The sequence below is a fragment of the Python bivittatus genome, unplaced genomic scaffold (genome assembly GCF_059951505.1).
Source record: "Python bivittatus isolate LINGU-HERP-01145 unplaced genomic scaffold, Pbiv_v1 ctg000210_np1212, whole genome shotgun sequence".
Taxonomy (NCBI): Eukaryota; Metazoa; Chordata; class Lepidosauria; order Squamata; family Pythonidae; genus Python; species Python bivittatus.
The window spans coordinates 7,480,477-7,506,338 of record NW_028277053.1 but is presented as its reverse complement, the minus strand read 5'-3'; the positions used below and the strand labels follow the sequence as shown (position 1 = coordinate 7,506,338).

The 25,862-nt window shown below is 40.5% G+C and overlaps 2 protein-coding genes across 2 annotated transcripts in view; one reads left to right on the top strand and one right to left on the bottom strand.

The window, feature by feature from the left end:
* The window catches only part of WDFY4 (WDFY family member 4), a 191,028-nt gene that overhangs the window by 57,435 nt on the left and 107,731 nt on the right, over nucleotides 1-25,862 (bottom strand). The window contains exons 44-46 of the mRNA XM_088139404.1: nucleotides 25,537-25,660; nucleotides 24,300-24,385; nucleotides 22,370-22,420 (exon numbers count right to left, since the gene is read on the bottom strand). Coding sequence (XP_087995530.1) covers nucleotides 22,370-22,420; nucleotides 24,300-24,385; nucleotides 25,537-25,660 — 261 coding nt within the window. The remainder of the gene's footprint in view (nucleotides 1-22,369; nucleotides 22,421-24,299; nucleotides 24,386-25,536; nucleotides 25,661-25,862) is intronic.
* Nucleotides 6,709-21,502, top strand: LRRC18 (leucine rich repeat containing 18). Its single transcript, XM_088139396.1, has 2 exons — nucleotides 6,709-6,769; nucleotides 17,412-21,502. The coding sequence occupies exon 2, from the start codon at nucleotides 17,491-17,493 to the stop codon at nucleotides 18,256-18,258; it is 768 nt and encodes a 255-aa protein (XP_087995522.1). The 5' UTR covers nucleotides 6,709-6,769; nucleotides 17,412-17,490; the 3' UTR covers nucleotides 18,259-21,502.

The window sequence follows — 25,862 nt, the reverse complement described above, 5'->3', positions numbered from 1 at the left end:
AAATTTTGTTGTACTCTTCCTTAGAGAGTTTTTAAGAAATTATAACTGAGAAGAAATTGAGAGCGGAGAAGCCCAAAGAAATGTTGGCATATAATCTTGCTGCCACTCTATTTGTAGTTTTGGTTGCCATACACATTTGGAAAGACAACAAAGACCAGGGGTGACCAATTAATGAAACAATTGGTAAACAGTATTAGCAAACAGCAATTCTTTGTCTATAACCTGACCATGACCAGGTATGATCATATTCTAGTATGAGGAAGTCCCTGTTGGAGAAATCCTTCCGGTTAAGCTTGTGTGCCTGCTTGTTTTAACTTGCCCCAGGCCAATATGAACAAGTCCTCACTTCAATGGTTTATAACTCCCAGGATTTCCAAAATCATTATTTTAAAAATGAGGCCACCATTCCAGGCCACGGCAATGGCAAACCATTTCTACATTACTGTCAAGAGTACAACATGGACATGTTTATGAAATGACCAGGAGCTGAGCTTGACACAAGGGAGACTCTCCTGCATCCCCTTTCCTCCCTCTGACTACCTAGCTTCTTCACTGCCAGGCCAGACATGCATCCTTTTAGCTTGGCAAGCCTAGCTCCATAGGAGAATGATCTAGAAGGGCATCTAATGACAACTCTCAGTGTAAATTGCTGGCAAAATTCTATCTCAGCAAATCATTACCTTTTACTTCTAAAAAGCTTATTGATGGCTGCATTGACACCTCCAAAATGTACAGCACAGAGAATGCTAATGTGAAAACTGGGCAAGATTCAGTTATTTACAATACTGGCTGGTTGGCAATGTTAGTTAGTTGACAGAGGCTGGCACAGTAAGATACAATGTCACAGAGACAGACAAGGACCAATTATTTCCTTTGGACAGTCTTCTCCTTGGTTTTAGTGTGATCCTTTTCCAATGTATTGTTCAGTGCTGAGAATTGCCTAGGAAGTTGACTTTGGCTGATTCACATTTTTCCCTTTGGGAAAGCACCAAGCAGGTGACGCACTGAGCAGCCAAGGGAATGCCTTCCAATGCCAGCTGCTCCCTGCTTCTTTCCTGGGATAAGGCAGAGGGCAGAGGAAGCCCAGTGGCTGGCTGGCACTCAGACAATCTATGTCCCAAGAATGTGCTGCTTGGTGGGTTGTTTCCCCAACCGTAGGACACGCTGGAATTCAATTTTATATTGAAAAAGGTTGCATGGATGAAATTTGTGCAAGAGAAAATGACAGGGTAATCTGTGATCAGAAAAAGACTTCTGGAAACTTATGTCAGCAAGTATGCACAAAGACATTTCCTGCAGGTTGATTAGTAAATGATCCACTTTAGCAGACTTCACTCAGTGCTACGGATGGAATGGCCTTGAAACTCTCCTACTTCCTTGGACATCCCTATTCTGAACAGAATAGCCATGATTGGGACAATGATTATTCCTAGGGTTCTAAAGGCTGTGTCATCCATTGGTTTGTGCTTATGGTCTGGATGAAAACAGGATAATGGTATCTGTGGCTCTCTTTGTACTATCAATACTCTTCCTTTCTCTGCCCCACATGTAGCCAGCCCTGCTGGACTATTTAGTAGATTCAACTGTCTAATTTCAACCCTCAAGTAATCAGAAAAAAAAAAAAAGGTTCATAAACCCCTGGAAATTATACTTCAGAATTCATTATGCAGCAATAGATTGGACATGTTTAATCCTGTTGCTGGTTCTACAGGTCAGCAATAGCTCTAAGGCTCTTTCATAAGATAATCACATTTGATCAGGCTGCATTATACATTTAATTTGCACTTTTCATTTTTAAAATAATTCCCATCAGGCACAACCATTAAAAACGAATTGCAATTCATTTAAAGTAGTTAAGTAATTCAAAGATGTGTTTATTAAAAGAAGTGGGCATGTCCAGTAGGTAGGTAGGTAGACAGACAGACAGCCTTTTTTCTTTAAACAAAAAGGGATAGAACTAATTTAGGACTGGAAAAGTAGAATATAATCAAAATTGGTAATTTGGCCATTCCTAATCATTGGATGAGAGCCAGTCTAGTGCAGTGGATAAGGCACCAGGCTAGAAACCAGGAGACCGTGAGTTCTAATCCTGCCTTAGGCATAAAGCCAGCTGGGTGACCTTGGGCCAGTCACTCTCTCTTAGCCCTGGGAAGGAGGCAATGGCAAGTCACTTCTGAAATCTTGCCAAGAAAACTGCAGGGATTTGTTCAGGCAGTCACTGAGAATCGGACATGATTGAAAGGCAGAAAAAAGTATCATTGGATGGATGCAAACAACCACTACACTCCATTCTTAGCATGGCAACATTCACTCCTTTCGGCAAATGGACATTTCCTCTCACTGCTGGATGACTAAGGAGGTGAGATTTGTAATAAATTGATTACCTCTGAGCATGCATGCGGGTGGCTCCTCCTCCAAGGAGGGGATAGAAGATAATTTCTCAAATTCCATTTGATTCTCAGAATAATCCTATGCAATAACCTCCTGACTGAGTTGCTGCTAATGGCACAATATTCTCTCCAGCCAGTTGAAACAAGGTACTGCCAATACTTGGAAAGCACATATGTTGGGAAAAAGAGGCTGACTCTCAAATAAAGATGGGAGCTCAAAGCCAGCCTTCCCACAAGGTTGTCCTGGTCCAAGATGGTTGCTTGGTGAGGAAAGTGACCTTTCTGCCATATCATCATCATCATCATCATCATCATCATCATCATCATCGACATCTCAGCCTAAAACTATAGGTACCATTTCCAAATACCATTCTTATAGAATCTCAAGATTTATTGAGAAGATGGGGTTACAAGAATTTCAGCAACTGAACTATTTCTCACTTAGAAGCAATATAGGGTGGAGACTTCTTGCAGCAGCATCCATGGGGTGGATGAGGTGGGGTGGGTGTCCAAGGTCCACAAGACATGCGTGTGACATCATCACCATCCAAGCCTGTCCCTTTTTGTACAAAAGGAGCAGAACTTGAATCATTACATTGTTCCAATAGAAGAGAAATACACTAAGATTGAAATACCCAAAATCGTGAGCCTCATTAACCTCTGCCTCACTACCTATTTTCAGTTTGATGGACAAATATACCAACAAATCAGAGGAACACCCATGGGATCACCACTATCAGGACTCATAGCAGAGACCGTAATGTAGCGTCTAGGAACTATAGCACTCCCACACATACAACCAAAAGTATGGGTCCAGTATGCACACAACACCTTCGTCATAATAAAAAACGAACGAGAGAAGACACATGAAACCATCAACAACTGTGATGGAATGGCATGGGACTGGAAGGGGGGTAAAGAACATGATCTCGTCTCCAGAGCAACACACTGGAGATAAGAGGCGAAAGCTGACACACCCCTAACATTCCAGGAGATAGTGAAGTCCTGTTCCTGGGAACTGCTGGCCAGTCTGAGAAGATTCTGTAAACAAGCACTAGCTAATAAACCTTGCTGATTGAACCTGCACGGTCTCCAGGAGTTCCTTGGGCTAGGCCTGACAACAACACCTTCAAAGGAATAAAATTCACAAGGGAAGAAGAAAATAACAACACACTACCCTTCCTGGATATCCTCATCAGCAAAGGAAACAGTGTGAGTTAGAAACACAAGTTTATTGAAAAACAACCCACACTAACCATGTGCTCCATTACCAAAGTAACAACCCAACCTCTCACAAGAGGAGCTGTGAAGGAACATCATTCAGACAAGCACAAACGCACTGCAACAACCCAAAATACCAGAAAAAGGAAACAGACCACCTATACAACATCTTCCAACAAAATGGATACCCATGCAACTTTATCAAGAAGTGCCTGATCATTCAACCCACTACAGCACAACCAACACAAGCTATGAAAGGGATAACACATACATCAAAAACATCTCAGAAACAATCAACAAACTATTACAACCCCACAGTATTACCATAGCATACAAACCAACTAAAGTCCTCCAAAACATCTTAAGTAAACTAAAAGACCCAGTAGCCCAAGAAGAAAAAACAGGAGTCATCTACAACGTAAGTATAAGGACTGTAACAGCCACTATGTAGGACAGACAGGCAGAAGACTAGCAAAGCACATCCATGAACATCAATTAGCAGTCAGAATATGTGATGAAAACTCCTTAATCTCACAACACATGGACAGACCCAAACATAGTTTCAACTGGGAAACTGGGAGCATCCTAGACCACGTTAAATCCAAAAATGCTAGAGAATTCCTGGAAGCCTGGCATTCAGACAAATCAGCCATCAATAGACACAAAGAAATAAACCATATTTACATACCATTCAAAAGAGACAATAAAAAAGCTACTGTATATATATAAACAGGGAGCAAACCCCACACTCACTAGCACTGATGATGTTACCTAGTCAGGTAATGAAATGTCTGCAAAGCAAACAACCAAATTCAGAGAGCACCAAGGACTCTTCATGACATTGCATTCACCTCCCATAGATCCAAAGACAGCACCAAGGACTCCATAGTTCAACCCTGAGCTACATATATTCTCTTCTATTGGAACAATTAAAAAAGCTAAGAAGGAAACAAAAAGACCAGAACACATCCTCTCCAACAGCCAACACCCAGATAAGCAGGGATTAACACCAGGCAAAGAATCAAGCAGAAAACAACACCCTAATTGAGGAGCTACCAAGGAAAAAACCACACCCCCACCAAAACTGGCAGGGCAAGCTACTCTATATAAACAGGGAGCAAACCCCATACTCACTCGCACTGACAACATTACCTGGTTGGGTAATGAAAAGTCTGCAAGCAAACAACCAAGCTCAGAGAGCACCAAGGACTCTTCATGACATTGTGTTCACCTCCCACAGATCCTTTTGCTTCTTTAAATTCGAATAGCCTTACTGTGATCTAGTAAAGAGCAGGATTTTTCACTGCTCATGGAAAAGCTGTTTATGTAAAAGCCTCCTGAAGCTTTAACCACCAGGGAACCAACTCTTGTGTCACACATCTGCCCAGGGATTTTAATTTGAGAAATGCCCAAGCCTGATAGTATTTTCACCCTAACCCTAACCCTCATTAAGTAGATATGCAACAGGATTGGGTCTTCAGTCCAGTAAACGTTTTTATTAATGACTTAGATGAAGAGGTGAGGGGAATGCTTGTCAAATTTCAGACAGCAAAAATTCAGATAAAATAAATTTCAAAATGATCTTGATAGGTTTGAGAAATGGGTTGAAAATAAACCCTCGATTTAACAGACTAATTGGGGGAACAAGGTGTCTGTTACTTCCCAATACCCTTTAATTCCAAAGAACATCATTTGCAGTGATTATGTTATTTGCATAATGACACTATTTCACAAATAAATTGATGCAAATGTGTAAATATAATGCAGTTTAATATAAATGTCCTGCCCAGATTACTTTGGATGCAACAGACTTGTCCTTGTGTGAGAGAGATATTAGGATGGACAGTTTTGTCTGTTATATCCAAAGTCTGCTAAATGGGAATCCATTAAATTGAGGTTTTTAAATTCACGAAATTTAACAGAGACAAATGCAAAAATATTCAGTTAGGAAGCAGATTCAAATGCATAGGATCTGGTACTCTTGAACATTTTTATTGATTTGGAGAAGAAAGTGGAGGGGATATTAACTACAGGCAGTCCTCACTTAATGACTGCCCTGTTTAGTGGCCATTCCAAGTTATGACGGGGCTAAAAAAGTAACTTTGCAACTGATTCTTGTACTTATGACCATTGCAGCATCCCCACGGTCACATGATCAAGATTTGGGCGCTTGCAACTGGTGGGAGTTTATGATCATTGCAGTGTCCTGCAGTCACATGATCACCACTTGCAACCTTCACAGCTGGCTTCCAACAAGCAGAGTCAATGGAGAAGCCAATAGTAAAATCACAAGTCGCAGTCACGTGATGTCTCACTTAATAACCACAGTGATTTGTTTAATGGCTGTGTGGAAGTGAGGTAGTAAATCCATCACAGTCACATGACATCATTAAGCGAGGACTACCTGTAAATTTGTGCAGTACAAATGGTGAAGAAATGGGAGATTTCTGGCTCGGCAATAATATGTGTGGAAAGGATTTTAGAACTGCAACTAATCCCAGGGTAAATATGAGTCAGCAGTGTGATGTGGCATCAAAAAGGCCAATGCAATTTTACATACAACAATGCAACCAATTTTCCAGAGGGTGTGGGCTCCCCTTCACTGGAAGTATTCAAGTAGGACAGCCATCTAGGGAGATGATTTAATCTGCAGTCCTGAAGTACTGACTCAATGGCCCTTCTCTGACTCTATGCTTGTTTGAAATATAAACAAACATGTTTGCTGCAGCGTTCAGATATTCATTCCTGATTTCCCACATCTCACTTTGCCTGTAACGTGGCAGAGGCCCCACGTTCCCAGCTTTGTCTTCTGTTGTGTCACTGATGTTAGAGACACAGTGACGATCTCACAGATGTGGTGTAACTTCTTGTAGGTCACTCTAGAATGGTTACAGCCAAAGTTCACCAGTCAAGGCTGTCCCCCGGAGAACCTTACAGACCTGTGCTGTTTTGAGGCTGAATGCTGTTTCTATTAATAGGAACTGCTGGTTTCTCAGGCCTGGGAGGTGCAGCTGGCACTTTCTGTACTGCCTTTGAACTTGCATGTTGGAAACAAGGCATATGTTAATGATCTCTAAGGGCTTGGAATTTCCTGTTGCTTAGATACAAAGTTTCACAGGCAGCATCATAACAGCTGACTAGAATATCACACGAACAGGGTAAGTCACCCTCTCTTGAACAAGCAGGTCACCATTGATTTTAAATTGTCGTTTCAATTTTAGAATTTGTGGGAAAAATCAGACGAGAGTTTGCCATGGAGTTCAGAGGTTTATCTCCAAACATTGGCAGAGAAATTATCCATTAATCAGAGAAGAATAGATTTGCCAAGAAAGCACAAGGCCAGGTCCACTTGTAGTATCCTTGCTGGCATGCGATTCCCTTAGGTGTTAAGAAGTTTCTCTTTTTTATATATAAATACTTGGTTTCTTGTTGAGTCTCTGTGTAGAATTTACAGGTCTGGAGTGGGAACTGCAGACTCAATTTAATTTAAAGCAGCTTGTTATTAGGAAGTAAAGCTACTGAAGTATTACTCAGCTACAGAGATACAGCAATCTAGTGGGCTTGCATGGAATGGAGGGAATCCTCTAAGATTTACATTGCTCTTGACGTATAACCAGCCTAGAGAGGTGCAAAATGGGCTATAATTCCTAGAAGTCGTCATGATTTGTGGAAGTTTTCCTCACAGCTGTGTTCCTTAGGACAGCAACCTTGAAACCTTTCCTAGCCACTATGGTTTGGCTGAGGTTCCCTCTCTTCAGTACCAACATGGAAGAAGCCAAGTTCTGATAGGAAGTGAATGCTAAGTAATCTATCTCTTGTAACAAGTAAAGATGGCTTCCTCTGTGAATGTTGTCCAAACATCCCAGGGAACTATATAGATCCTTCATCCCCAGCACAAGTAGCTGGCTTAGTAGGAATCAATATACAGGTAAATTCGCAAAAAAGGGATGTTTTTCAACCAGGTTCCAACTTTTTATTTTAAACTGACTAGAGCATGCCTGTCCTGCCCTGCAGAGGCATCCATTTCAGCTCCAGGAATCTGGAGGGGAAAGTGAACACAAGGAATTAATATGACTTTGCACTGGAGTGATGAGAAAAGTAAATCCTCTCTTAGACATTTAATATTGAAGTTACTGATTCATGAAAAATACCTTCCTTTTCCAAAAACCACTTCCGGATGAAGTAATCAGGAGCGAGGAAATGGTAAAGAAGACATAAATGGAACAGAGGAATTATGCAGGCTATTGAAGAAATGGCAGCCAATCTTCCTGTTTTCATTCTGCTAGCTCTGTGGTTGTAGTTGCTGTTATTACTGCCATTTACACATTATTGTTATCATTTAGACCTCAGGATCCCTAAGGCCCCTTGACAGTTTACAAATAAAACACATAAGAAACAATTATAATAAACAAAAAGGGTATAAATAAAAAGTCCACAGGCTAATGAAAACATGGAATTAAATTAACTAAACAGAATTATAATGAAGCCGAGATGGAATCAAGGCCCAAATGCTCTTCAACAAGAGCTCTGGTTTCAGTAGCTTCCAGAAGGCAGCTGGAGTGGGAAGCAAGTGGATGTCCACGGCGAGGCTGTTCCAAAGCACTGGCACAGCCACCAAGCCTTGGCCCTCATCTTTCTAAAGTGGGGCAGCATTAATAGTTTCTCCCCAGGTAAACTGAATTGGTCCCCATTGGTTTGCAAATCAGAATACTTTGTCAAATCTGTCTATCTAATGTCTATAACATTTCTACAATCTATTAAGGAAGTTTCTCAATTGAAAAATGAGGTAAGGCAACAGTAGTCTGAGAAAACATATTCTTGGCAAGTGCTCATAGTCATAGCATAGTGTGTCATCTAACCAAGCTTTTGTGGTTGTTTAATAGACTGTGGACTCTGCAGATGTGGTCAGAGCCTTTGTAGAACTGAAATCAGCTACAATGCTTGTTTGATTGCTTAAAGTACCAAGACTAGATATGTCTAATTGGTTCTCCCTTAGAAGGAATGATTTCCATAGTTTTAAAGGAGGCCTTGGCCTTATCAAAAAAAAATGAATCCTTATACTATTTGTTAGTAAGCATGAACAATTGTTTGGGAATAGTGTTACCTCTCAGTTTTGACTGAAATAGATTATCTCAATTCAATTATCTCTCCAGTCTAGTTTATATTTAGTTGTATAGGCTGCCTACGTAAGCTAAAAGATGCTACCCTAACAGTTCTCCTGAACCATGTTTTCTCTGTAATACCGAGAGACAACAGCTATATGGCACTTCTGTGTCATCTAGATGGAACTGATATACGCTATACTACTTTTCAGTGGCTTTATTCCTATTTGAATGACTGAAGCTGTAAGGTGATGCTGGAAGTCTCTATAGGTGATCTCTAGGTTGGTAAATTCTAATTCTATTCTGCCTTGTAATGTAACAACTATATGAAAGTATTGGGTGACATCATCCAAAATTTTAAGTTGATATTCTCTTGTGCAAATAGCATACTACTCCCTCATTCCTATTTTCAAAACTGTTTGTGTTTGCATTTTATTGACCATACTGTATACTGTAATTACAGTGGTACCTTGGGTTACGAATTTAATCCATTCCGTGACTCTGGTCGCAACTCGATTTGGTCGCAAGTTGAGGTAAAGTTTCCCATAAGGTTCAATGTAAATACGGTTAATCTGTTCCACCCCCCGAATTTGGTCGCACCCTGAGGTAAATTTCCCCATAAGGTTCAATGTAAATACGGCTAATCCGCCCTCCAAATTTGGTCACACCCCGAGGTAAATTTTCCCCATAAGGTTCAGTGTAAATACGGCTAAACAGTTCTGAAACATATGCATTTTATTTTTAAACCTCAAAAACATGAAAAAAAGTACAGTACAGCACAGTATGAAGAGGGAGAATGGGGTGGGGAGGCAGTTATTGTTTGGAGGGAGAGTCCCCCTCCAAAGGAACATCGGGGAGATCTCCTTCAGGGGTTTCCTCTCTTCTTTGCCTCTTAGCTGCAGGCTCAGTTCTGGGAAAAACCTGTCTAAAGTCAGTTGTTTTTTCCTGCGCTGCATAACCCTCCAGAAATGACATGTTGACAAGCACACCAAAAACCTTCCAAACGCCACAAAACACACCACAAGCCTCACCGAACGTCTCCTTGCTACCGCGATCTCGCCCACAGGAAGCCGCAACCACGTGGCAGCAGGGAAAATGGCTGCGGATCCGGTTTGTAAGTCGAGGCGGAGTTCGCAAGTTGAGGTAAATTTCTGGGGCCGGAGCTGGTCGTATCTCGAAAAATTCGTAAGCAGAGGCGTTCGTATCCCGAGGTACCACCGTACTATTAATTTACTGAAGTTGAAGTGCAAAATTAATCTTACTGGAAGCTAGCAAGATACTTTTAATTTCTTTTGTCTTCTGAATGTGGGTGCTGAAAGCCCTTCTTCAAGTCTGATGAGGTGTGTGTTCCTGTTATTGTGCAGAAGAAAGAAAAGGTACTCTGGACAGATTTCTCCAGAGTTTCTGATTTTGACAGCTCACTTGTGACTTGAGAGGAAGTACCTGGCTGCACCCTGGCTTAGTGATTTAAAAGAACACTAAGTCTACAAAAGAGAAGTAGTATTTCCAAACACTGTATTGCCCAATTCAAAAATCTTATTTTTGGAAACCATCTTGACTTTTTTGACATACACCCCCATGGACCCCACCTCCAGGATGGAGCCAGCTGCACCTGGAACACATCAGTTCCTCCACGTGGTTATCTGCATTGGTTAATAGAATCTACACAAATACTATTTTGTGTAAGCAGCATAAAGGCAGGGATTTAGTCTAATTCTTACTGTCTTTGTTCATCTTACTGGTTTTGATAAAAAAGTGAGTGACAAAAAGATCATAGCAGAGTTCAGATGGAGTGAAGCGCTTGTGAAAAGGTTTTCTAAAACTTCCAAAGCACTCACTCCTCAGTAGAGTCAAAAAGAGTAATCTACTGGTCAGGAGGAGACCTAAGATTACCCTCACCAACTCTTTACTTCCTCTGAATAAATTCTGGGGTGAAGGTAGGAACCTGGCATATATCCCCTTCAAGTATATTGTTCAAATAGGTTATTGAAATGAACTCAAATGCATTACAGTATCTTCCATCTGATCTCCATGTCCCTGTACTTGCACATGATTAATGAGTAGTCTAAAAGCCTGAAGGGCTTGTAATGAAAGCTTTCTAATGGAGAAGTGTGTTCTAAACAAATCTACATTCTTTTACAAACAATCATTTATCAAAACAGTGATTTGACTCCTCACAATTAAATGCTGAGGGTTTTGGATCAGCTGGGGCTAAGCCAACCGGAACTTATGCTCTTCCCAGCTACAAAACAGCCACAAACTTACTACTGCATTTGCTTGCCATTTATCTGGGAGAGGAAGCTGTTTCTTAAAAACTTTCCTGCATTTGGACACGCTGAGCGAACTGACTACCTAGAGGAGCTACACCAAGGCTTTGGGCTTAAGTTCAAGCTCAACATATCTTTGCATTTAATGTATGTAAACTTTTAAAAAGGCAAAGAGCAGTCTTGGAAGGGGGAGTGACCGTGATTGCTGTCGCTAAGCAATGTGGTCGTAAAGCATGACATCACATGACTGCATTGCTTAGCAATGTCAATCCTGGCAGTTCTGGTTGTCATCATAACACCAAGACATGCAGGGTCGTTAAGCGGGAAGCAGTGGGAGTCCCAAGTAAGGAGCATGGGGGTGCTGTGGGGGAGGCCGTGGGAAAGCTGGCGCAGGGCATGCATGAGTTGGAGGAGGCCAGGGAAGGGCTTGGGAGATCCAGCGCAGGCCACATGCAAGTGCAGGAGGGCCGGGGATGGATGGAGGGGGGGACAGAAGCACAGGAAGGCCGTAAGGACTTACCAGAGTGACTTAAGACCATCCCAGCTGGCTTCTCCATTGACTTTGCTTGTGGGAAGCCGGCTGGGAAGGTCGCAAATGGCGACCACGCGACCATGGGATGCTGCAACTGTCGTTAAATGCGAGCTGGTTGCCAAGTGCCAGAACTATGATCACGTGACCGCAGGGGCGCTGCAATGGCTGAAACTTCAAGGACCAGTCATAAGTACCACTCGTTCAGTGCCATCACAACTTCACTCGCTGAATGAGTGGTCAGTAAGTGAGGACTACCTGTAACAGTTGATTCAGACAGCAGGCTGGCCTCCTACCTGATGCCCTCCTGAGCCATTACTTGGAACAGATGCTCATCGCACTGATGGCATGCTGTTAATAATGCAGCTTCTATCATGACTGGCTGTTTTTGATGTGCCACTATGAGATTAAGATTCAGAAAGACCCACTGAGTAAGGCTACTAAATCTGGGCTGAAAAATCTGGATGTCTACACATAGCAGCAAAGGAAAACAGAAAAGGCTATGTCTCTGCTGCCATCTCATAAGTGTCCAGATTTTGGCAGACCAGATCTAGTAGCCCTACCGGTGAGGTGTCCTGCTCAGTGCACAGAATCAAATGAATGCATCCCCTACAGGGGCTACCCAGCCCATTTGAACTTACTTACTTACTTTATTTATTTATTTATTAAATTTGTATGCTGCCCATCTCCCCCAGAGGGTGACTCTGTGCAGCTCACAATTAAAGTAAAACCTGAAAACAGTTAAAAATATAAATATCCACATTAATTAGTTAAAAAGTCAAACTATATAAAAAGAACATGTCTAATAAAGGGCAGCTAATGGGGTAATTGTTTCATTGTTGATGTCAGCCCTAGGAGGTAGACTGTACCAGAAAACCAACTCCACTAGAAGACTACAATTATACTTTGAGATAAGCATTAAGATAACAGAACCTTGCAAGTCTGTTTGTGTGTTTCTTCCCCTGCCTTCCAGGAAGGAGCCAGCCTGAGGCTCTTTTTAATACTTTTCTCCTTGTTTATCTAAAGCTTTCTGAATATTTGCTTCAAGGCCATCTCCCTGGTTCTCTACAGCTGAACTGCTTTTACTGTTAAGAAGTTTTTTAATCACATAGAATCATTGTTAGAAGGGACTCTGGAGATCTTCTGGTCCAACCCCTCCCCAAGGCAGGAATCCTCAGACCATCCCAGACAAATGGCTGTCCAACCTTTGTTTGAAAACCTCTGGTGATGGAGCATCCATGATTTCACTGCTTAACAGCTCTTCCAGTCAGGAAATTCCTCATTTCAGGTCTGGATCTCCCTCTGTAAACCTTCCATCCATTGGTTCTTATTCTACCCTCTGGAGCTATGGAGAATAAATCTACACCCTCTTGTCTCTGACACCCTTCACGTATTTGAAGAAGTTAGTATCATGTCTCCTCTAAGTCTTCTCTTCTTTAGGCTAAACATATCCAGTTCCTTTAACCATTCTTCATAGGATCCAGCCAAGACCCTCATCATATTCTCTGCACTCTTTCCAGTTCTCAGCATCTTTCTTGTATGGTGGTCTGGAATTGGATGCAGTATTCCAGGTCTGGTCTGACAGACACACATAAAGCAGAACTATCACTTTCTGCAATCTCAACACTGTACCTCTGTTGATGCAGCCAAAGGCTGCAGTAGCTCTTTTGACAAGCTGCAGCATGCTGCTGGGTTATGCTTAAGCAGGAGGCTGAGATCCTTCCCACAAGTACCTCTGCCAAGCCAGGTACCACTTACCCTGTACTGTGCATCTGCTTTTCCTAAGTGCAGAACATTACATTTCTTACCTAGCATATGACTGTATAAAGCCCAATATTTAAGACTATCAAGATTATTTTGCACCTTGAGCACGTCTTCTGAAGTGTTAGCAATCTGCCCCCTCCCCCAGCTTTGTGTCATCTGCAAATTTAATCAGCATCCTTTCTATCCCCTTGTCTTTCATTTATGAAAATGCTGACAAGTACTGGGCCCAGGTCAGAACTCTGAGATGTCCCCACTGGATACCTCTGTCCATTCAAACAGGATCTGTCTTGTAATAACTTAAATCCAGTATTCCATGTCTTGCTTTCTGAATGTGAGAGAATAAGTCTTGACCTTCTTCTATGGGACTTCAAGTTTCTGAAGATCTACTTATCACATCTCCCTAGTCACTTTTCTTAAAGCTAAACATACCTAGATCCTTCACTCTCTCATCAGAGCAATTAGGTTCTAGTTCCCTGGTCATTGTCATTGCCTTTCTTTGAGCATTTTCTCTGAATCCTCCACCAAGTGTGGTACCTAAAACCAGACAGAGTACGCAAGGTGAACTCTGACCAAAGCAGAATAGAGCAGATGATCCCCTAACTGATGCATTGTGAGGTGCCTGTGGTGTTTGCCAACACTGGCAAACTACCTCACAAATGCATCCTTCTGATGACCTCCCCAGGCACATATATCTAGGGTAACCTGGGGGACTCTGGAGAGTCCAGCCAGTGCTGCTACTGCTGCTGCTGCTACCAGGAAGAGGCGTGGCGAGGAACTAGCCAAACCAGAAGCAGTTTAAAGTGTCACACCCTCCTCTGCCTCATGCAGTAGATCTTCTTGGGATATCCACACTACTCCATGTTTGCTGTTATCCTGATATTTAGCAGTCTCCATCTCTCCAAATCTTGTGATTTACATCAAATAACAAGCCTATGCATGCTAACTGCAAAGATGTATCCCATTGTGTTGGGCCATAAAATCTGGTAGACGTTTAACTTGTTCTTCACCAGAGATCAGGCCTGGAACTTTTGGCTACCTGAAGTGCTAGAGAGCTAAAGCCCTGGTGAGGAGAAAAACCTTGATGTTAGTTCCTGACACATATTTCTCTTTCACCACCTACCCTAGGAAGGGGAAAAGGTATTTAATTCCAAAGATTAATAGAGTGTTTATAAAGAAGATTGCAAAGTTCACATAGATTCACTCCTGAAATGTATTTTATCTACATATTAACTGAGGTCTCAATTCTTTTTCTACAGCTACAGGCATCCTAAGCATATGCAGAGTAGATTCTGGTAAATTTATTTTTATGAGAGGACAAGACACAGCAAAATATTGGAGCTTCATTGCCTTTTGGTTTGTGCATAAGCTGAAGATGTGCATATTTGGTCAGTTTGTATTAAAAGGCAAATTAATTCTTCTCCATCCCTGTCCATAGCTAACATAGTATTTTGATAAAACAGCATAATGGATACTAAGCACTGATAGAGTCCATCCCTCATAGTTTGCAAAGCAGGCAAAGGTGTCAAAAAAAATCATATTATTTCTTCTCTTATTTCTAAGCTTTATTTCACTTCTATGCTTTCAAACTCAGTTCTAACATTACAAAGGATAGGAATGCCATTTGTATAAATGGAATAAATTAGTATTTTAGTCGGCCTTCACAGAACACATAAAAGTGACACACCTTATCACTCACCATCTTAACTTTGAAAAGCGAATTCCTCACACAGGTCCCAGGATCCAGAAAGATAAAATCACTAAAACTGTAGATATAACTTTTATTTAGGGCATGTCCTGCTCTTCCTCCCAGCCCTAAATAGATACATGGTTTTTTTATAGTCAGGAATAAGCAAGTCAGATCTTAAACTGTCATTATTCTGGGGTTATCTAGCAATTTCTGAGGTAAAAATTATTAGAGTAAAGAGCTTCTGGGATGTTTTTGCATAGTGGAAATGGGAGGAACAGCCTATACAGTGGTACCTCGGTTCACGAACGCTTCTGTTCACGAACAATTCGGTTCACGAACAGCACCATTCGCAAAATTTTGCTTCCGTTCGCGAACTCCGCATCAGATGACGAACACGACCCGCGGCCATTTTCTGTGCTGTGACACATGGTCGTGGCTTCCTGTAGGGAGGGGGACTCTCCCTCCAAGCAATAACCGCCTCCCCACCCGCCTTCCTGTCCTCCACGCCAGAAGTCGCCTCGAGCAAGGTTAGTGTTCTCTCTCTTCATACTGTACTGTACTGTACTTTGTTTCATATTTTTGTGGTTTTAAAAAAAAATACATATGGTTCAGAACGGATTAACCGTATTTACATTGAACCTTATGGGAAAATTTGATTCGGTTCACGACCAATTCGGTTCGCGACCAGAGTCGTGGAACAAATTAAGTTCGTGAACCGAGGTACCACTGTATGTCTGGGCAAACAACCTAAAGCCAACTGTTGAAAATTAGGAGCACTGTTACCTACCCTTTTGAAGCTGGCAGCACTTGCCTAACCTTGGCTTATCTTGAACAAAATAAGCAGGATCTGACCTTGTTAGTACTTGGATGGGAGACTTTCAGCAAATTATAGAGACCTAAGCTAGACGAGGAAGTCAAACATATCCAGAAGGCAGCAGTGGCAAACCACTTCTGTAGTGTTTTAAGAAAATGGCATAATCTGTGACTTCACTAGGATTCAGGTCTCAACTTGAAGGAAACTTTATTTTGACACAGCAAAATTATAGCATAAACACTAAAAGAAACCTAGTATATTTTTAAAAAAGAAAAAAAAAACCTTAAAACTTCCCTTCAAAACCTTGCAAGCCCCTATCCCTGCTCCCCAAACGGTTGATCATCACTGTGATCCAGGATTCTGTTTCCTCTTTAATGTGCAAGAACCCTATAAATCCTTTAATGATGAATGTACTGTGTCACCTTACCAAGGGGAGCAAAAATCAGTGCTGAATTGCTGCAATATATATTTGAGGAATGTAAAATAGGAGCATGGTTGACACATACAGTATGATCCACTATTTTTCCCTTCTGTGGAAAATGTATGTGCTCCCACTGAATTCCTCTAATGAAAGGAGCATATAAGTGCTTTCCTCAAGTGTCTGGTGTAAACACGTTGGTTAGTTCCTTTTTGCTACAATAATAAACTCCTGTACTGTCTGAATATAATCCATGGTTTATGCCAGAGGGCAGTTCCACTTGCTGCTTTAATCACAGAGATGAAGCATGAAAGTATCTGATATTAAAGTATATCAAAGGACTGTCTACAATGTGTAAATTATTGTCATTGAGTAGCAATTATTTGAATATTACTTTAATTCATATATTGTTAGATACAAACTGCTTTACTTTGTTTTAGCCAGTGAATGAGCCACGGCTGGCCTTATGGAGTATAAATCTTACTCCCTCAGGTTGTACGGCAGCCATTAATTCCAAGCTAATTACATGTTCAAACTCCATCAGTTCCAAGCAACAACAGTTAAAATCATAGGGTGTAGTAGCAAAATCCCACAAACTTTTATTTCATTTAAGACTCCTTAGGATAAAAGAATATTATTCTAATTCTATCACCAATCCTGGCTTTGAAATGACAGAAAATCTAGCACTTTCTGATTAATTAAAATCACTGTAGCAACTCTAACTTTTACAGTACTATAAAATATATGGCAATATATATCCCTATTGATTTTATCTCCATGTATAATATAATATTTCCAAAGTATTCATGAACTTAGTAATAAGGCAGGTTTGAAAGTCACTTTATGGATAACATTTTGCCTCCCTAAGCTTGCCTGATTGTGAGGAAAACAATGTGCACATTCAAACACATATCAATAAGAATACATGTAGAGATGACAGAGCATGCATTTATCGAAAAAGTATTATATGAGAACAGGGTATTAAAGACCAGGGTATCAGGAGCCTGATTTTCATCCCACTCTAGCAACTCCCCCAAAATGTATGGAGAAAACATGTATCTTTCTATTCTCATTTGATCAGCTTGGAAAGAACACCGTTATCTCTGTTAACATCTATTTGCAACTGGTCTTAGCAGCACTGCAGAGCAGATAGATGGATATTGGGTAAAGAGTTATCTCTCTTGATTAACTTTGTTGCATGTCTTTGTGTGCTTTTAAGGTTCAACATCAAGCACCCACAGACTTCACTGGAACGAACACCTTTTCATTGAATTTGAACTGCATTATTTTAACTGGAAATGGCTAAAGGGGCAAAAGGCCCCAAAGGGAAGAAGGTCACATTGAAGATTGCTAAGACCTGCATCAAGATCACCTTTGATGGAAAACGCCGTCTTGACCTGAGCAAGATGGGCATCACAACTTTCCCCAGGTGCATCCTCAAGCTGGATGATGTGGACGAGATAGACCTCAGCAGAAACATGATCAAAAAAATCCCAGACGCAATCGAAAAATTTCAGAACCTGCGTTGGTTGGACTTGCATAGTAACCAGATTGATAAGCTGCCAGAAACAATAGGGAACCTACAGAACCTCATTTTCCTGAATCTCTGCAACAACAAGCTCACAGCCCGCAGCTTACCAGTGGAGCTAAATCAGCTCAAGAATCTGCGAAACCTTAATCTTGGCCTAAACCACATTGACAATCTCCCAACCACTCTGGGAGCTTTAAAGGAGCTCCAGGAAGTTGGGGTTTTTGATAATTTACTGACACTTATCCCAAACAGTGTTGCAAAACTCCCTAAGCTGAAGAAACTAAATGCCAAGAGAAACCCATTTCCTGGGCCCACAGAAGAGGAAATCTTTATTGATAACATCAAACGCCTTGAGACACTTTATTTGGTAGAAGAAAAAGATCTTTGCTTCTCATGCTTGAGGAAATGTCAAGAAGAGAGGGACAAGCTAAACAAGCTGAAGAATACAATGCCCGCTCCCCTCAGAAAGCCAAACTTTTCAAACCTCATGACCCCCAACTCACTAGCAAAGGAGAATCAAACAGAGTGGAGGTGAATGAGGTACCATCCCCATCCCCAGACAAATGACAGATAATGATGCTGAGGTATGGCATGGCATAGCAACTTGCATCTCTTCCTTATGAATGATCCCAAGTAATAAAACAGCTCTGGATCTCATACAGCTCTACTACTCTAACAGACATGTATCAATCCACCACACATTCCCATAGCAGGAGGTCAGAATCTAAATCTGTTAGCCCCAGCTTCTCTCCAGCTTGTAATTGGGAGCGGACATTACAACAGTTGTACTGACCTTCCAATATGTACCACAGCTTCAGTGAAGACCTCCCCTTCCCTCTTCTGATTCAATAAAGGTGGGCTGGAGAGTTTGGACACTAGATACAAGAGGCATCCCAAGCATCTTTTCATCCATTGCCAAAGACATCCTCTCTTCTAGCTCTCAGAGAAAGACCAGAAATTATTGGATGTTGGAGGCTAGGTGCTGACACCAAAATAAGTGGCAACTTGGCTTTTTAGAACCAAGCTAGTTTTCATTTCCAGCTCCAAACTTGGAGCTTGGGAAGAGGAACTGAGGATTGCCCCATATACCCCTAACCCTGCCAAGACTATCAACATTTAGGAACCCGAAGGCCTGAATTAGCAAATCATAAATCTGATGATTCTTGCTCCCAATTGAATCCAGTCAGGGTCCAAGCATCATTAGAGAGCAACAAAGCTACTTGCTCTAGCACATGTCTTCCTTGCCAATACATCACAAATTGCACCCTTAACACAGTGAACAACAATTGCAATTCTTTTGGCTCCTTTCAAAATTCTTTAGATATTTTGTCTAAGGAAGAATCTCCAATTGCATTTTGAGTTTTACTTGAGGCAGGATTTTGGCATTACCCTTTGATTGTGAACCTTTAGCATTATATCAGTTATTGAAATGTTTCTGGATTTGGTACTATGCCTTTTCTTGCCTCATGCCTATAAAGAGTTAATGCTGGCAACCTGGTAATTGCATATAGAAACTACTATTTAAATTGTCCTATTTTATGCCTGAGCTCAATCCATAATGGAGTTTTGCAGTTTCTTTGTATTCTAAAGTGTCAGATGAATTACTACATCAAGAATTTCCAAATGATTTCCTTCTCTAGCATTTAAAACAGCAACATGGGCTAGGATACAGAACCTGCAGAAACTCAAAAGATACATTCCAAGTAGAAGAAAAGATGTTTACAGCCTAGGGCCAATGACAGCATTCCAGTTATGAAGAATGGATTAGTAATGCTTCCTCCCACATTTGATCATTTACAAGTGAGAATCACATGACTGTGCTGTGCATGCATGAGATGGCTCTCCAACTCAAGTTAATGGAGATACAGTATGTTGCACATTTACAGTATAAGCAGTTGTAAGGGTATTTGGATTACACTGTCCCTATCACATATTGTGCAGTCCCTATTGTCAATCCCACTAGGTAGACCAGACGAGGAAGAGAACTCCACAAGAAGGCAAAAACTACTTTTATTGAGACTGGCCATAATAACAGAATCTTGCAAGTCTGGTTGTGCTGTATTTCCTCTTCCTCCTCCTCATTATTCAATGAATTTGGGAGGTGTCTGCCTGAGCCACTACCAAATGTTATCACACTGTTCTGGACTTAAAAAAATGTTTCAGCCCCTTTTGCCTAGGTTCTTGCATATTTCCATCAAGGTCATCTTCCTTATTCTCTACACCTATTCAGGCTTTTCATATATGCCTAGGAGTCACAGTGTACAGACAAAACTCTCCTCTTCTCTGAAAGGGACAGGGCAACTTGTGCTGGCACTTAGATGTCAAGCATTTAATCCTTGCATTCTAACTCACGTGCATGCAAGAACTAGTCAGACTAAAGCAACATAATGAATTGTAGAGATGGGCATGCATGATCCCAAGTTATATTTGACTGGCTTCTATGAAAATAAAGCCTCTTCTGCATAAATACACAGAATGTCCATACAGAATTTCCTCTCAAAGCAGCAGCCAAGTGACTCCCAAAACCTATGAGGCACTTCTTCCCCACATACCAGGGATTCTGCATTCAGCATGGTGCTTCTGGGGCAAAAGAAGAGGCTGAATATATGGCAAAAAATGGAATACAATAATAATACATTCAAGGATCAATTACTGATTTAACTTCTGTGCTACAATGAATGTAGAGCTTTACTGAGGTTTCCCAGAACCTTTTAAAAGGCAAAAGTAAATTAAATCTACAGCCAATAATTTTGCAAATGTGGCAGTTTGGCTGCAAATACAGGGAGCCTATTATCACTGTACTGTCAATTTAAGGTACTAGCATTGAAAGTCTTAAATGGCTTAGGATCTGGGTGTCCCACCTGTTGCAAACCTGTCTAGTTGTTAAGATTAGCAGGAAAGACCCTTCAGAAGCCCATCTTTCCAGTGGAGATGGCCTTCTCCTCTGTTTCTCCAATGCTTTGGAATGCCCTCCCTCTCAAATTGCATTTGCCTTTCCTCCCCTACCCCCTCCAAGCATCAGACTTTTGACTTGGAAATGATTTTAGTATTAATATTATGCTTTTACTTTTTATATACCATCTTTGCTTTCTAAATTTGCAAGCTGTTTTGAGTACTTGTCAGACAGCAGACTATGTACCTGAGATTAGATTAGATTACGAGAGAAAGAGAGAGAGAGAGGGAGGGAGGGATAGATAGATCTTAGGTGAAACATACACTTTGGATCTAAATGTGCTCCTAAAGATACATATTAAAGTTCAAATTTCTAAGATTAAAACAGCAAGAATTACCTATTCTTAATAGCTGAAATCAGAGACCCAGTCTGATGGAGTAGTTAAAGGCTAGAGTGCAGGAGACCCAAGAGTTCTAGCCCTGCCTTAGGCACAAGGCCAGCAGGGTGACCTTACGCCAGTCCCTCTCTCTCAACTCTAGGTCAGGGCAAATTACTTACAAAAATGTTGCCATGAAAACTGCAGGGACATGTCCATGTGTTGTCAAGAGTCAAAGGCCCATACAATAGCTGAAATTGAGACAGTCTAAAGCTCAAATGCTGTATGAAGTTGTAGGATTTAGATGTATTTAGTAAATGATCCTGAAGATCTGGGTCCATCAAAGGCAGATTAAAAAGTGAACAATTCTGTAAATACTGTAATTGAAATACTGGAATGCTAGACAAAAATTCCCTTCACTGTACTTTCTTCTTGGAATACTTTTACTCATATATTTTTGTACTGTAATATTTAGCACTTATTTAAAAAAAATAAAAAAGGAAAAATGTAATCAGCTCCAATAGAAACCATTTCATGGGTAATGTTTTCTGCCTTCTGCAGCACTGCTGTATGAGTCTCTGAAATATCAACACTCCAGAAATCTTGTTTGGAGAGAATTCTCTTTTGACTCCTTCTTTAAACACTTCTACATGTGCCACGTACTCAGTTCTGTTCTGTTTCTCTGTTCATCAGAAATCCTCTCATTTGCTATTTAAATATTATTTTGATATGTTCAAAACACGAATGATCATGGAAGAACATAATCTGATGAACAGTAAACTCTGCATACTAGCATCTGAGAATGCAAAGCAGTTAACTTTATACCTGAACGTGTGTATGTCAAATTCCTCAGTCATCCCTACCAGGGACTAGTCAGCGAGGCTGTGCATAAAATTCCCACTGAAGGAGAATTTTAGCCAAAAGCGGGAAGAGTCACTACCTTTACCTTTCTCTGGTTCCAAGGCACAATTCAGAGGGTTCCTGAGTTTGGGGCAAATGGACAACATTCGGACTGGCTGGGCTTAGGGCTGTGTTCTTCCCAAACAGCTGATCTGAAGACTTGCTACTGAGTGCCTCTGATCTCAGGATGCCCTTATTGTCTGAATTGGGTGACACAGATTCAGCTTGTTCTCACTGAGATGGTAAAGCTCATGTTTAAATGCGAATGTATGTCCAGTTAAAAAATTCTACCCCAACAAAAATCAGAATGCAAACAACTGTTTTAGGAGATCAGAGAAAGTAAGAGCTGCCCCCAACAGCTGAAATCCAGTGTTTCTGAGGTAAATGAATGCTGTCAGGCAAGTGCCAAGGATAATACAAAAGACTACAACATTTATTTAATTTAATTTTCCTCTATATTAGGATATGTAGAAATACCTTATATTAGTAGACTCATCTGTGATGCCTTTTGATTTCACTGAACAAAATCTGAGGAAAGAAAATATACAAGAGTTACTTTATTCTTCTGAATGGTGACAGCTTTAGACAATTTATTCTGAAAGATTCTATTTTATTTTGCAATATATATTTATGATAGTAAATACCAGCTTCTGATAGGACTGAAATAACTTTGGGGATCCAATTGCCAAAATAGCATGCAAATATACAGCCACACATATACATAGGTAAACAAGATAGAGAAAGCATGCTAAACATGTCATTTGGATTTTTTTCCATACCTTTACATCAGCAGCATCCAAGAGTTGTTCATGTAACATGTAATGAAGTAACATGTTTCTGTTGCATCTGTGAGCATTTGTGTGACTGCTTACATGGGAAACCCAGGATGGGTTGCAAATGTTCCACTCTGGGTCATGTGACCAGGAGAGAGGGGCTTTGGAGTAATTGCCAACATTCTCAGCCATTCCCAACAAGCACCCACTTGCCCTGGCTAGGGATGAATTGGGGGGTCTTCCCCCCAAGAATGTTTTTCTCCTCAGCCCCAGCATGATTTGGCCCATTTTTAAATTGAATTTTCTTTTCCTTACTTTTCCTAAATTTGGTCCCATTATGTTCAGTCTACAGAGAATTAATCTGTTGAAAAAGAGACAGAGTCCTCAACCCTTTTAAATAATCTCTTTCCAGAAATCCATTGGGCTAGAAAGAATTAAGAAACAATAAAATAATTGGCTTTTCCTTCAAGAGTTATTTATTTCTTAGGGCCACTTGATTTTTCATATCTCAAGGTCAGAAAGAACAATTAATCAAATATGCTGAATTTTGCCTGCCAAGGGCATGAAGCCAAGTTACTATGTTCATTCCTACTTGACTAAAGCCAGATATGTGTTTGGGCTTAGCAACTGTCTGTTTTAATATTCTGCAGATATAAGAGAAACACAGGTTTACAAAGAAGGACTTGGAAAATTACCTGTTATATTAAGAAAGTAGGTGAATCTGTGTACCTTTGTAGAATGTTTACTAATGATGCGAAAATGGAGACAAGTTGTGCAAATGCTGGTGTCACGGCAACATGTAGTAAGTATATGGTCTGTTGCACAGAATGAATGTTTTTTCAAACAAGTGAAAATAGCTAAATGTAAGAGCTTTTGGTTGTATGAAAATGAGAGCTGGGAATGTCAGGAGAAACGCAAACATTGTATGAGTAGAAATGAGGTACTTAAATAGGGCTGGAGTGTGTATGTGGTCCTGAATGTGGCCTGAATGCAAAAGTGAATAAATGGCCAGAGAAATATGTTGCCATGGTTTGATCGTATAGATAGAATGAATGAGGATAAAAAAGAAAATACATAAAGAATGAATAGGTTGAGAGGAAGAGGATGACCAAGAGTGTCACCGTGAGATCCTGAAAAAGAGAGCACTGAGAAACTTAAAGAACAAAAGCAGTGCAAAATGATAGAAGCAATGATGGTTAGCAAGAAGAGAAAAGTACAGAGAATAGTCCATGGTGTTGGCATAAACTACTTTTAGATATGTTTCACTTTCTTTTTTTATCTATGCCTTTAATTTCTTTGACTTACTATTTCTTATTCCTTTTCTGCCATATGTCATATCTTGCTTGCCCTGAAAGGGAAGATATGGATATGGATATAAAGGTATGTGTTGTGTCTGTATTAAGGCTACACGTCCAAAATATTGTGACAATTTGGTTAGATCTTTTTAAATGTGATAAGCCCTGTTAATTATAGATAAAACACTTATGTATGCCTAGCCAAAGTTAATAGCCTCAAAGAAACTGCCAAGCAACGGGGAACCTATATGAAAAAATAAGATTTCTAATGAACTCTGAAGAAAACAGCTTGGGATCAGGCAGGAAACAATGCTTCTTCGTAGCTTCTGCAAGAGGTACCTTGTCAAGGTTTTTGTCCTGTCACTGTTGTGGAATACGAGGAAAATGGAATAGCCATTGTTTAAGAAGATCTCCAGAGCTATCTCCTGTGAAGACAAACCAAATGGGGTATGGTCAGCTTATAAGAGAAAGGAGAAATTGCTTCTTCTAAGCAATTTCAATCAAAACTGAATGGCTTAAAAGATCATCAAAAATGTCTAGAAAGCAGCCTTATCCAACGGAGAATTTCTCTCAAGCCCTCACTTCATCCCATGAAACATTAATTGTCCAATACAGAAGAATCATGTTTAGGAAATGTCAGGAGCCAACAGGACTAGATCCAGGGATCCTGGGATCTCCATGCTGCTTCCCCAAGAATTCATTGTCAGGGGTGCAGATCAGAGAGTGGTATTTGGTTAAAATCCAGAGGCCCAGGCTGCAGGCAGCTATAGAAAGCTTATCTTCCAGACATCTTCAAAAATAGTTACTGAATTTTACATTTTAATGTGATGGGGGGGAGGAATTATTAAGGATACAACTGGAGAGAATGTATCTGAACTGTATTTATTTTTAATGACTTTTAAACATAAAGGATTTTTTCCTGGCCTTACCCACTATTTTCTGGAGCATGGCCCCTGGCATGTCCCACTGAAAGGCCAAATGTTACACATCCCTGCTCCAGGTTAACCATACACCCACCCATGCAGTTGATCAATTCTCCTTAAGTTGGAAACCCTATAAGCTTTTTAAGAGCTCTGCTAGAAGAACAATAGTTGTTGCGTTTGCTCACCTATGCTATTCCCATTCTGCTGTTGCTTAAAACATCTCACTGATAGGAATACTCAAGCTTAGAAGAAGTCTCAAAATCAGAAACAATTTCCTTTAACTTGGCAAAACCAGGACAGGGTACAAATGTTGGTTTGTATTTTTATATTTTGATAACTTCACTGGTTTTGTTGTTACTGTTATTGTTGGTCTATCTCTAATAAGTTTTTCACATAGGATTTTTTTCCTGAGGAAGATTTAAAACATAGCCTTGAACTCAAACATACTGTAGATATGTGGAATTCATTCAAATATTTCAGAATCTTCTTTCCCTTCTCTGTCATCCAAAGAAGCATTTAACAGTTTGCACATTTATATAACAGTTGACCATTTCTTTTATTCTAACTTGTTGAGCTTCCATCTCAAAACCTTGTGTATCTTCATTAGATACCCTCTACTTGAGGAAAAGTCTATACAGACAGCTGATTCCTACCTGAAGAAGAAAGCGCATTGGCTGGATCTCTTTAATGTCACTGTAGGAATGGCGGGAACACGTGGGCTCAACAGCTACGGCCTCAGTTTCATAGCACAAGTTGTAAATGAATGATTCACTGATGCTAGAAACAACCGCATGAAATGTGCATTAGACAACAACTGCATCATTAATTTGACTTCTCTAGTAGCAAATTAGGCCATTGTCCTCTTCTTCCTTGCACAAAAACCTGCAGATGAGCAACTTGTTCCAGAACCATGTCAGGCTGACTCAGAAAATAATATGAGTAATTGCCTGGTAAACTGGAAATAATTTGGCTTATTTTC